The sequence below is a fragment of the Patella vulgata genome, chromosome 4, assembly GCF_932274485.2.
Source record: "Patella vulgata chromosome 4, xgPatVulg1.2, whole genome shotgun sequence".
Classification (NCBI taxonomy): domain Eukaryota; kingdom Metazoa; phylum Mollusca; class Gastropoda; family Patellidae; genus Patella; species Patella vulgata.
The window spans coordinates 4,643,419-4,656,782 of record NC_065882.2 but is presented as its reverse complement, the minus strand read 5'-3'; the positions used below and the strand labels follow the sequence as shown (position 1 = coordinate 4,656,782).

The 13,364-nt window shown below is 37.2% G+C and overlaps 1 protein-coding gene across 1 annotated transcript; it reads left to right on the top strand.

Moving 5' to 3' along the window:
- The first annotated feature begins 222 nt into the window (after positions 1 to 222).
- LOC126817359 (multiple epidermal growth factor-like domains protein 6) lies at positions 223 to 13,120 on the top strand. Its single transcript, XM_056100656.1, has 5 exons — positions 223 to 2,108; positions 3,698 to 3,814; positions 5,747 to 8,707; positions 10,167 to 10,281; positions 12,107 to 13,120. The coding sequence occupies exons 1-5, from the start codon at positions 2,054 to 2,056 to the stop codon at positions 12,318 to 12,320; spliced, it is 3,462 nt and encodes a 1,153-aa protein (XP_055956631.1). The 5' UTR covers positions 223 to 2,053; the 3' UTR covers positions 12,321 to 13,120.
- Positions 13,121 to 13,364: the final 244 nt, after the last annotated feature.

Here is a 13,364-nt window from a genome sequence, read left to right as displayed (position 1 = left end):
CAAAGTTTTGTGTTTCTGCATCAAAGATATTTCTCATAAACAGTGATTGAAAGTTGAGCAAATTCTCAACTTAAGTCTGAGAATGATTTGTGAACTGGGGCCAGTACACCGTATATCTACCTGGATTATGGCTTCAATAGAAGGCTTGATCTCGCTTTAACTACGTACATCTTATCAAGGCCTTTACGTAATACTAATATCGATTGGGTACAAGTTCAGCTTGTGGGCCTATCAGATTCCTCGATCGTCACGATTACTAAGTCTCGCGCTTTCAAGCTAAAATGTCTACCTGTGATAATCGAGTTGCAAAGTTCAAGGTTCATTCAATGTCAAGGTTTCCGTGGAGGTCGCGATGCCACAATCTCTGATTGGACGCTACTGCTCACGTGTCTGTAGATAACATAGCTATAAGTTCGGGAATTGTGAAGTAAACAAGCAACGTACAGATTCAAAATTCTAAATTTGATAATGTCGTGCTATGTCGTCTAATTTCTAACTTCTATTCATGTAATTTCTAATTTAAGACAATGTATAATCCAATTTTTTTTTTGTTCAACGTAAATTTTAATTCTATTTCATCTTATTTCTATTATTAAGACGAAAAATGTCTTCTTCATGTTTAGCATGAACATCGAACAAATTTAGAATTTTACCCTTCTAGTTCTACCTAGCAACCATCGTTGTGGAGTCGTTTGGTGTCGCCAAATATAAACGACTCGCCCTTCGACTGATTGAACGGTTGGACAGAGTGCTAAAAGTGAAATCCTGAAATGAAATGGGGTTTAACGTCCTACTGTTCTGCTCCAACTGGGCTAATGATACGCTATACAGTGTGCTATGAGATAAATTTGACCTGGACAGCGGAGCTAAGGTCTACTCTTATATCTTATTCCAACTGCCGTGTAGGGACCTTCCAAGAAAATTTTGGAAAATTTTGCCGCTTTCGTGACTTTGGCATTTGAGTTACTAGTAGGTTTCAATGGTAATAATGCGTTTTGGTGACATAAATCGCTTGAATTTCGTAGTTTCATTTTGGATAACAGAAACCATAGGCGTAGGACACAGATTTGTCTATATAGGACACATACAGTTGATATACTAAACTTAGGCTGTTTGTCTACAGTTAGCTCCTATCATACTAAACTTAGGCTGTCTGTCTACAGTTAGCTCCTATCATACTAAACTTAGGCTGTCTGTCTACAGTTGGCTCCGCTTGAGAACAGACACTAAGCTAGTTGACCGACATTTTAAGTCCTAAATCGACGATTTTAGTCACCTTCGAGAATTCATTCTGCTTCCAATCAATGGAATTGAATAGGTTTATTTAGTCTTTGTGTGTGTGCCAGGTGTGAGTAGAAGCGCAGTAGAAAACTATATACTAATTTTAGGATATGGCGGCCATTTAGGACAGAGATCTATTCTCGAAGTATGAATTAAATAGATCTCTGTGTGCAGAATGATAGCGTGACATCAGTAGAAACCAATGTTAAGTTTCAATGTTTGGATCAGCATCTGTTGGGGGTTTTTTTTCAGAATAAAAAGGTACTCTTGATTTTGTATATAGTCTGTTATGTTGTACGAGAGAGAGAGAGATGGGGTTAAACGTCCACTCGACACAAACCCGGTCATTTCGGGACTAACATATGGTTCAATTTTATTTCAATAATTCGCTTGCGCGTAGGGGTCTTTAGCAGTGGGAGGAAATTAGATGACCCGGAGAAAACCCACGACGCTGGACAGGCAACCATACTCCTTGTCACGTACAACCGGGGAATCAAAACCACACCAGCTGACTCAATGACAGACCGTATGATACAACCCGCACGCGCTAATCATTTGGCCATCCGAACCCTCGTTATGTTGTACTTAAATCTTAAGATTTATTTGTGTTATTTCCTTTTCATTACTTAAAATTGATAGATGAATCATTTGTCGGTCTAATTATACTGATGTTACATATACAGTTGAAAGTCTACTCAATGAAGATATTTAACAGCAATTGTTTCTTCCTAATATAATTATACATTATATTATAGTACTAGATATAATCAGCATGGTGGTCTGGAGATTCATTTTAGTCAGTTTTATATTTATTTATTCTATTAAAGGTAGGTTTTGTTCAGTTACGTTTCCATTCGTATAATAATATCTTATTTTTAGAGGAAAATCCAACCATTTTACTAGGACCATCATAGAAGCAATGTGTTCTTGGGTCAATATTTACTCAAAATGTCGTTCGGATGGGACGAAAAACCGAGGTCCCGTGTACCCCGTAAAAGATCCCTTGACAGTTGGAATTCGATATAAGAGTAGGCCATAGTGCCGCTGCCCGGGCAAAATTTCCCTCACAGTACACTGTATGACGTATGCTCCAGTTCGGAGCAGAACAGTAGGACGTTAAACCCCATTTCATTTCATTCACTCAAAATGTATTAGCAGATGGTATAATAATTATATTTGAGAGGTAGAAAGTTAGAGCATATCAATATTTTGTTTTGGTAAAAGAAATCAATTATGGTGGAGGATGGAGGGTGGTTGTCCGACCTCTTATCTAAATTAGCCACCGCTTTATCCTTAAGTACCGCTCTGAGTTACGTATTGTATTATATTGCATCTTGTGTCGTAGAAAGGAATAAATAACCCTGTTATCTTGTATTATTATGAGTATATTCTATGACATTAACGAACAAACGGATGCTTTTTCATCGAGTATGGTGTCTCCTGGACATACAACAACAAAATAAAACATTTTGAAATTACAATTAAACGATAAGAGCCTTATGTTTTAAAGGAGCTAAATGGCTAATATTTGGGACCTAGAAATTGACACAAATGGGTTTCAACGCATATATTAATGTAATATGAATGTATATTAACTGATTTACATTCAATCGTTTCTGTTTTACTCTTAATTTCAAATCAGTTATGTTCGGCGAAATACGCCAGAAGTCTCAATCGAATGATAATCTCTATCGTCTGGTTATTCCAGTCTGCACCGATAGTATTTATTGCGCATGCTCTCCGTTTGAATGACTAGTGGAATATGTCGAGCCTCGTTCTTCTAGTCCCTTGTTACAAATGGCGTTGAAACGCATTATGGTACACAATTCGTGTACCAATGGTAAACTGTTTATTGTGTCTTAAATATTGGATATCAGAAGCCCATCTTTTCCCGGTAAGATCACAACATCAATGTTGATTTAAACTGACAAATAATTCGTGTTTTCAATGTCGAAGGCTTTGGATGATATTGAGTTAGATGCTTAGCCACGATAACCTGAAGCCATCATTTGTCTAATATTAAAGTTGCAATTTCATATTTTTAAGTTATATTTTTAAAATGTATTAAAATAAAGCCTTAAAATAGATGGTGTCTAAAAACAGTCCTACCTTTTTAAAGAATAATCCTATTAATCCTATAATTCACTATTGCCAGTTGAGAAATTGGCAAAAATATCATTTTCAACATCAAATTCAAACGTTTGAAGATAGCTATTCCATGTTGGGGAATAGGAAAACAAGGGAGGTAATTGTGTTATTATTTCCGGGGTCAAGGATTTATAAGTGGGAGAATGATACCTATGATCGTATAATAGTAAGTTGACAACCTACTGAGCAAAAGACATAGAAATAATTATGTTTTGACTTTCTCAGAAAATATAAAATTGTCGCTTTAAAATACGATTAATTATTTTAGCACTAGATGTGTGTGAAGACACCTTTGTTTGTATGACATATAAATCTAACTGTTTCCCCTACCCCTCTGAAGATTGGCAGATCACACATTGTATGAAGCTATGTGGAATATGTACAGGTTAGTGTCAAATATATACCCATCTTATATTATTATTAAAGTTAGAAACTTGCATTTACATACAGATTAGTCCATACTAAACTTAGGCTGTCTGTCTACAGTTAGTTCCGCTTGAGAATAAACACGAAGCTAGTTGACCAACATGTTATTCCTAAATCGACGATTTTAGTCGAAAACATTAAACACACATTATGCAAGAGCCAAATCTGCCTATTGCAGGTCTTTCTTTAGGCCTGAAATGTTATCTAAATTATTCATTAGACATTAATTAACCTATCCAGGCAATAATCAATTCTCGATGTCATCGCTACCTGCGATATTTACTAGATCAGCATCCGATTTGCTGCTCAACTTTCATTCATGAGACTATTTTTTTTATCGTACCAACTTTAGTAATGATGATAGAGGCTAGGCCGAAAATTCAATCGATAAATTCTCGGTTCAGAGTTGATCAATTTGACTGAAATTTTCTGCAAACTGCCTTTACATTATCTAGTTTTTAAAACTATTATAGTGAGAACTGTAAGCTCTTTATCTTATCTCCCATAATGTATCTTTAAGTATACTTCGAGAATTTTGTTAAGCATTTTTCTGCTTCCATTTAATGGAATTGAATAGGTTTAATTAGTCTTTATGTGCATGTCAGATGTGAAACGGAGTAGAACCGCATTACAAAACAATATACTATTGTTTGGATATTGCGGTCATTTAGGGCAGAGACAAATTACAACATATTTTATTCACCAGAATCGGATAGAAGGGTAACTGTTGGAATTCGAACCCATATAGATTAGATTCTAATAATAATTTATGGCACGATTTTTCTTACAAAAATCCCTTTTTCTCTAGTAAAGATATAGGCATTTTGGTAGATATGGGAATCCATACAACGAAATTTAGAAACAGATCTTTCGGAGGATAATGCCATACATTGTAAAGTTGATATCGTTGACTAAGCACCAAATAACTTTCATAAATGAATACAACGACACTAGCAAACCAAATACGTCATTTTATGTACATAATATGTATTAGTTAGTTAAAATTGTTAGTAATCAGGCAGAAGTCATTATCTGACCGGTTGTAGTGGAAGGTCGCGTCAGAGGTCATACGAGCGGCTTTTGACCCTATGACGTCGACATTTGATTAACCAATCAGCGTTGATGTTTCTATTAAAACAAAATTCGAAACTATAAAAAACGAAACGAAATAGATCGAATTCTCCATTATGAATATTTATCTATAGATCGAATTTTCCTTTATGAATATTTATCTATAGATAGAATATTCCTTTAAGAATATGTATCTATAGATAGAAATTTTCCTTTATGAATATTTATCTATAGATAGAAATTTTCTTTTTAATTGTTATGAATAATGGTTTGTTTCCTTTATGAATATTTATCTATAGATAGAATTTTCCTTTATGAATATTTATCTATAGATAGAATTTTCCTTTGTGAATATTCATCTATAGATAGAATATTCCTTTCAGAATATTTATCTATAGATAGAATTTTCCTTTATGAATATTTATCTATAGATAGAATTTTCCTTTATGAATATTTATCTATAGATCGAATTTTCCTTTATAAATATTTATCTATAGATCGAATTTGCCTTCATGAATATTTATCTATAGATAGAATTTTCCTTTATGAATATTTATCTATAGATAGAAATTTTCTTTTTAATTGTTATGAATAATGGTTTGTTTCCTTTATGAATAATTATCTATAGATAGAATTTTCCTTTAAGAATATTTATCTATAGATAGAATTTTCCTTTATGAATATTTATCTATAGATAGAATTTTCCTTTATAAATATTTATCTATAGATAGAATTTTCCTTTATGAATATTTATCTATAGATAGAAATTTTCTTTTTAATTGTTATAAATAATTGTTTGTTTATTTTCATATTTGATTAGATGGTGGATGTAGTGATGGTTATTATGAAGCTTCTAGAACCAGCTGTAAACCATGCAATAACTGTAGAGACAACATCTGTAATAAATCAACTGGTAGATGTAGAGAATGTAATAAAGGATACTACGGCCCAGACTGTGACCAAACTTGTGGTGGTAATTGTTACAATGGCGGGTGTGATAGAGATGGGATTTGTTCTAGTTGTAAAATAGGTTATCACGGTTCAAGCTGTAACCTAACTTGTGGTAGTAATTGTTACAATGGCGGGTGTGATAGAGATGGGATTTGTTCTAGTTGTAAAATAGGTTATCACGGTTCAAGCTGTAACCTAACTTGTGGTAGTAATTGTTACAATGGCGGGTGTGATAGAGATGGGACGTGTTCTAGTTGTAAACCAGGTTATCACGGTTCAAGCTGTAATCTAACTTGCAGTGGGAATTGTTACAATGGCGGGTGTGATAGACATGGGATTTGTTCTAGTTGTAAAATAGGTTATCACGGTTCAAGCTGTAACCTAACTTGTGGTAGTAATTGTTACAATGGCGGGTGTGATAGAGATGGGATTTGTTCTAGTTGTAAAATAGGTTATCACGGTTCAAGCTGTAACCTAACTTGTGGTAGTAATTGTTACAATGGCGGGTGTGATAGAGATGGGACTTGTTCTAGTTGTAAACCAGGTTATCACGGTTCAAGCTGTAACCTAACTTGTGGTAGTAATTGTTACAATGGCGGGTGTGATAGAGATAGGATTTGTTCTAGTTGTAAAATAGGTTATCACGGTTCAAGCTGTAACCTAACTTGTGGTAGTAATTGTTACAATGGTGGGTGTAATAGAAATGGGACTTGTTCTAGTTGTAAAATAGGTTATCACGGTTCAAGCTGTAACCTAACTTGTGGTAGTAATTGTTACAATGGCGGGTGTGATAGAGATGGGATTTGTTCTAGTTGTAAAATAGGTTATCACGGTTCAAGCTGTAACCTAACTTGTGGTAGTAATTGTTACAATGGCAGGTGTGATAGAGATGGGATTTGTTCTAGTTGTAAAATAGGTTATCACGGTTCAAGCTGTAACCTAACTTGTGGTAGTAATTGTTACAATGGCGGGTGTGATAGAGATGGGACTTGTTCTAGTTGTAAACCAGGTTATCACGGTTCAAGCTGTAATCTAACTTGCAGTGGTAATTGTTACAATGGCGGGTGTGATAGAGATGGGATTTGTTCTAGTTGTAATAAAGGGTACCACGGCCCAAGCTGTAATCTAACTTGCAGTGGTAATTGTTACAGTCGAGGGTGTGACAGGGATGGGGCTTGTTCCATTTGTAAAATAGGGTACCACGGTTCAAGCTGTAACCTCAAATGCAGTGATAATTGTTACAATGGCGGGTGTGACAGGGATGGGACTTGTTCCATTTGTAAAATAGGGTATCATGGTCCAAGCTGTAACCTAAAATGCAACGGTAATTGCTACAATGGCGGGTGTGATAGAAATGGGACTTGTTCTAGATGTAAAAAAGGGTATCACGGTCCAAACTGTAATCTAACTTGTAGTGGTAATTGTTACAGCCGAGGGTGTAAAAGGGATGGAACTTGTTCCATTTGTAAAATAGGGTATCACGGTTTAGGCTGTAACCTAACTTGTAGTGGTAATTGTCGGGATGAAGGGTGTAAAAGGGATGGGACTTGTTCTATTTGTACACCAGGGTACCACGGTTCAAACTGTGAGTTAAAATGCAGTGGTAATTGTTACAATGACGGGTGTGAAAGAAATGGGACTTGTTCCAGATGTAAAAAAGGGTATCACGGTTCAAGCTGTAATCTTACTTGTAGTGGTAATTGTTACAATGAAGGGTGTAAAAGGGATGGAACTTGTTCTAGCTGTAAAATCGGGTACTATGGTCCAGGGTGTAAGTTTAAATGTAGTGAAGGGTGTTCTACTGGTAACTGTAGTAAAACAGATGGATCGTGTACATGTAAACCAGGTTACAGTGGTCGACGATGTACAATTAAATGTAACAACAACTGTGAAACATGTGACTCAAGAGGATGTTTTAAATGTAATAAAGGTTGGTTTGGTGATGAATGTCGACAACCATGTTCTGGTAACTGTCTTGCTGGCTGTTACAAAGATGGCGGTAAATGCTTACGCTGTAAAGACAACTTGGTTGGCGAGTTCTGTAATGGAACCTGTAGTGATGGGTGTAAAATGATAGAAAATAAACACATTTGCTCCAGAAACGGTAGATGTTTACATGGTTGCAATGAAGGTCGATATGGTATGGCTTGTGATGCTATTTGTAGTGTTTCCTGTGAAGGTGGATGTAGTCAGGAATCGGGTACGTGTACAACATGTATCGACGGATATCACGGTGAATTGTGTCAAGACAGGTGTAGCAATACGTGTAGTTCCTGTGAACGGTACAGCGGTAATTGTTCAGAATGTGAAGAAGGATATTGGAGTTCAGATTGTGATAACACCTGTTGTGCTACCTGTAAAGGTGGATGTGAACGGTACAGCGGTAAGTGTACACAATGTAAAGAAGGATATTGGAGTTCAAATTGTAACAGTTCTTGTAGTTCTGGATGTAAAGGTGAATGTGAACGGTACAGTGGTAATTGTACAGAATGTAAAGACGGATATTGGGGTTCAAAGTGTGACAAACATTGTAGTTCTGGATGTATGGACCGGTGTGATTATAGAGACGGTGAGTGTACACAATGTAAAGACGGATATTGGGACCCACTGTGTAACAACACTTGTAGTTCTGGATGTATTGACCGGTGTGATCATAGAGATGGTAAATGTACACAATGTAAAGAAGGATATTGGAGTTCAGATTGTGACAACACCTGTAGTTCTACCTGTAAACCAAGAATTAGTTCAACTATACCTGTATGTCATCCGTATAATGGAACATGTGTTGAAGGATGCCAACCTGGCCACACAGGACATAACTGTACCACAGGTTAGTCATGATTGTATAGTTCCATCTCTGTTTCTAACAGACCTAGAATGTTGTGGTGTCCGGATTAACATTTGTATTTCAGTAGTTGCCGAGAAAAGGACAATTTTTTTTTACAATAGTACTTAATATTTGTGCTTATGTTCAATATCTCGCTGTTGAACCTAAAATTACAATAAAACAAAACAGTACTTGCCGAGAAATGAATAATTTTATCAATTTTATACAAGGTTGTGCATATGTTCAATATCTCGCTGTTGAACCTATTTACAATAACACAAACCGACATTTTACATCACACAACTAGTGATCTTTGTTAAAACGCACGTTTTCTTTGCACCCTTTTTTGTTACTTACTAAGTTGGTATTATTTATTTGAAAATGAAATATTTTCTCGTAGTGAAAATTATAAAATTTCACTTTACCAGTGTGAACCCGTAATGTTTAAAACAATGTTTTAGCCATCTTCTAGCCTGGAGGTCGGGTGTTCGATCCCTGCATTGGCCGAGAAAGTTCATCCAGATTTTCCGGCGTGGTTCTCCCTTGTCAGTGATGCAGGACGGAGGGGCTGACAAGGAAAGCTGTCTAGTCGTTCGGATGGGACGAAAAACCGAGGTCCCGTGTACACATTGGCGTGCACGTAAAAGATCCCTTGGCAGTTGGAATTCGATATAAGAGTAGGCCGTAGTGCCGCTGTCCGGGCAAAATTTCCCTCATAGCACACTGTATGGCGTATGCCCGTCTTCATTAGCCCAGGTTAGGAGCAGAACAGTAGGACGTTAAACTCCATTTCATTTCATTTCATTTTTTAGCCATCTTCAAATATGGTGAGGGTGAGGGGCGCAAAGTTGTCATTTACGTTGTAATTCAAAAACCACAGGAGAATATAGGCTTTACCTTTTTAGTTTAGTTGAGTTTAGTTCTAGACCGGTTATCGTTTAGACAATTAGTCAGCGTACTGAACCTTGAGTGTGTTTGAAATATTTAATATCATAGTGTTTTATTGTCAGTGGTGCAAGACGAAGGGCCTGACAAGAACAGCTGCCTAGTCGTACGGGTGGGACGAAAAACCGAGGTATACATTAGCATGCACGTAGAAGATCCCTTGGCAGTTAGAATTCGATATAAGATTAGGCCATAGCGCCGCTGCCCGGGCAAAATTTCCCTTATAGCATACTGTATGGTCGTTCTGTTTGTTTCAAAATTGAAAATATCTATATAACTAATATATCTTGCTTCATACGTAGAATGTGGTGACCGGTTTTTATTGCTGTCAGCTCTCAACGTCTGACAGACGATCCATGGCGCTACAGTCATTATTTCAACATATTCGGAATCGTGTTATTCTTATGGAAAGGATATGTTAACATAATTACTTGCATTATTTAAAACATTTATAAAGCTTTTCCGGTGACCTTTCATTACTTCATGATTTTATCAAATACAATCGTGTTTATTTTAGAAGTAAGCCCACCTGTAGGTCGAGTATTGGTTGGTGTGATTGGTGTGATTGGTGTGATCATTGGTATCATGATACTAGTTACAGGAATGGTTGGCTTGTACTGTTACATAAACAGGTAATTTAAAGCAATATATTTATAACCATTCAGTCAACGAATACCAATATTAAAGGATCTAAATCGCTAAGTATTGTATGTGAAAAAAACCACGGTAGCTTGTGCCTTCAATAGAAGGCCTGATCTCGCTTTAATTCCGTACATCTCATCGAGGCCTTCATGAAATACCCTGCATATTTAGGCACTCATTTCGATTGGCTACTGACCTAGCTGGGGGCCTTATCCCATACCGTTATGGGGACAATTACGGAGATTGAAAATAAAGTCGTTACGGCAATTTTGAGAGGATTTAGACAACCGTTGTCGCGGGGACACCGAAATGTCCCCGTAGTGAGACTATGACCGAATAGTGTTGGCCATTATGTGCATAATACGTTCTCACGGGTACGGTATTACCATATCTCTCTCTCTCTCTCTTTCTCTCTCTCTCTCTCTCTCTCTCTCGAAATGACTGAGTTTGTGTTGAGTGGACGTTAAACCCCTCTCTCTCTCTCTCTCTCTCTCTCTCGAAATGACTTAGTTTGTGTTGAGTGGACGTTAAACCTCTCTCTCTCTCTCTCTCTCTCTCTCTCTCTCTCCCTCTCTCGAAATGACTTAGTTTGTGTTGAGAGGACGTTAACCCCCTCTCTCTTTCTCTCTCTCTCTCGAAATGACTGAGTTTGTGTTGAGTGGACGTTAAACCTCTCTCTCTCTCTCTCGAAATGACTTAGTTTGTGTTGAGTGGACGTTAAACCTCCCCCTCTCTCTCTCTCTCTCTCTCTCTCGAAATGACTTAGTTTGTGTTGAGTGGACGTTAAAATCCCCCCCTCTCTCTCTGTCTCTCTCTCTCTCTCTCTCTCTCCATGTCTCTCTGTATGCCGGGGCTCCTCAGTAAAAATGATCACCCGTTAATTCATTGGCGAAACAGCGACCTATAGGCCTCTTATCATATTCCTGAAGCAATGGCCCGAAAAGTCTCTCACTGGTCATTGCTGGATTGGAAATGAAATGAAATGGGGTTTAACGTCCTACTGTTCTGCTCCTAACCTGGGCTAATGAAGACGGGCATATGTCATACAGTGTGTTATGAAGGAAATTTTGCCAGGACAGCGGCACTATGGCCTACTCTTATATCGAATTCCAACTGCCAAGGGATCTTTTACGTGCACGCCAATGTGTACACGGGACCTCGGTTCTTCGTCCCATCCGAACGACTAGACAGCTTTCCTTGTCAGCCCCTCCGTCCTGCATCACTGACAAGGGAGAACCACGCCGGAAAATCTGGATGAACTTTCTCGGCCAATGCAGGGATCGAACACCCGACCTCCAGGCTAGCGAGCTAGCGTCCTACCCACTTAGGCACGTGATCCCCTTGCTGGATTGGTTTCAGATACTTGATCTTTGGAGGGAGTGTGTCTATTCTTCCTGTACAGCAACCTGGCAGCCCTTTGTTTAATGTAGGGTCTTCCCTAAAACTTTGGACAGTGATTTAGGATATTAAAGGGTTAGCAATATTCTGCTATGCACTGGTTAATTGGGATTAATAAAATCGTGACGTAACGTTATGTAAACATATGTGGTCCAATTTGGAGCTCTATTTAAAGCGTAATGATATTGTTACGCCGTTAGCTATTGGTTGTTAATCAGACTATTGACCAGTCATAATTTGGAACAGAAATTTGCTACCTTTACAGCAGTGTTAAGTGGGATTAGGTATAATCAAACGAAACACTGAGGGGAGTATGAACTCTTATATGTGTCTCCACCGTCTTTATTATCCCGGTCGGAGCAGAACAGTAGGACGTTATACACCATTTCATTAATATGTGTCATATTTGAATTTCAGACACCATCCTGTTAGAGATAAAGAGTCGGCTCATATCCACGACAATATATTTCTAGTTCCTGAAACACCATCGGCCAATACTATTCCAACACAATGTAATGTTGTGTATGAATTGACGTCTAATGATATATCTGCTCCACCAGATAAAACAGGAGAATCTGGTTTAATACACCAAACATTGAAAGATACAGATCATAAAAATTCTGTAGTCTAAAGAACCCATTTTAATTTAATATAATTATGTAACATTGAAAGAAGGCGAATATACAATGTCTTATTTCAACTGGGTTGATGCAATGTCTTATTTCCACTGGGTTGATGCAATGTCTTATTTCAACTGGGTTGACGCAATGTCTTATTTCAACTTGTGACGGTGTATTAACTTTTCGACAGACAAAAATTGTGTCTATTATTTTTAGTTTCGCTATCATGTACGTAAAATGGATAAAATATCTTCGAATGCTTTGTTTGGCATCCCTGCATTCAAACTTGACGCAGCGATCCTTCTACGTCATACATCGAGATTATGATCACTGCCCCAGTTAGACTCCATTTAAAACGCTCACATGATCATTTTGGGGCGAGACTTATCGACTGGACTACTGCTTTGTGTACACAACAGAGTAAAAATAACCCGATGAAGCACATGTATTATGTAAACACGTGTCATTGGCAAAATGTCAACTTCTGCCACTACGTTAAAAGATGTATATAATATGTGCTAGTGGGTAATATTACAATACATTCTTTGCCATTGTAAACTGTCTTTAGAGTTTCAACCTGTTTATCTTTCAAAACAAGGTTAGATACTCCTAAATTTGTTTTCGCAAACAAAACCGCCTCTGTGAAATTATGTTTCATGGGCGCCGCCATATATTTTAATTAGAGGACTATTTTGTGATTCAGCTTTGATTAGTTTGACATCTTTCATACACACAGCGGCTAAATAAACATATTTAATATCTTTCAATATGACAATAGAACAGAAATAAATACTTTTAAAAATTACTAAAAGCATACTCAGTTTTTTCGACTAAAATCGTCGATGTAGGAATTAAAATGTCGGGTAATTAGCTTAGGGCCTGTTCTCAGGCGGAGCTAGCTGTAGACAGGCAGCCTAAGTTTTGGATGCCCTGCATTAACATTACAACGTCTTCAAAAATCCAAAATACTGCCGTCCGTATTATAACCAGGGCCCTGTTTCACGAAATCTTAACTAAAGATAAAATTCAAATTTAAGTAGATACTTCTATTTTAA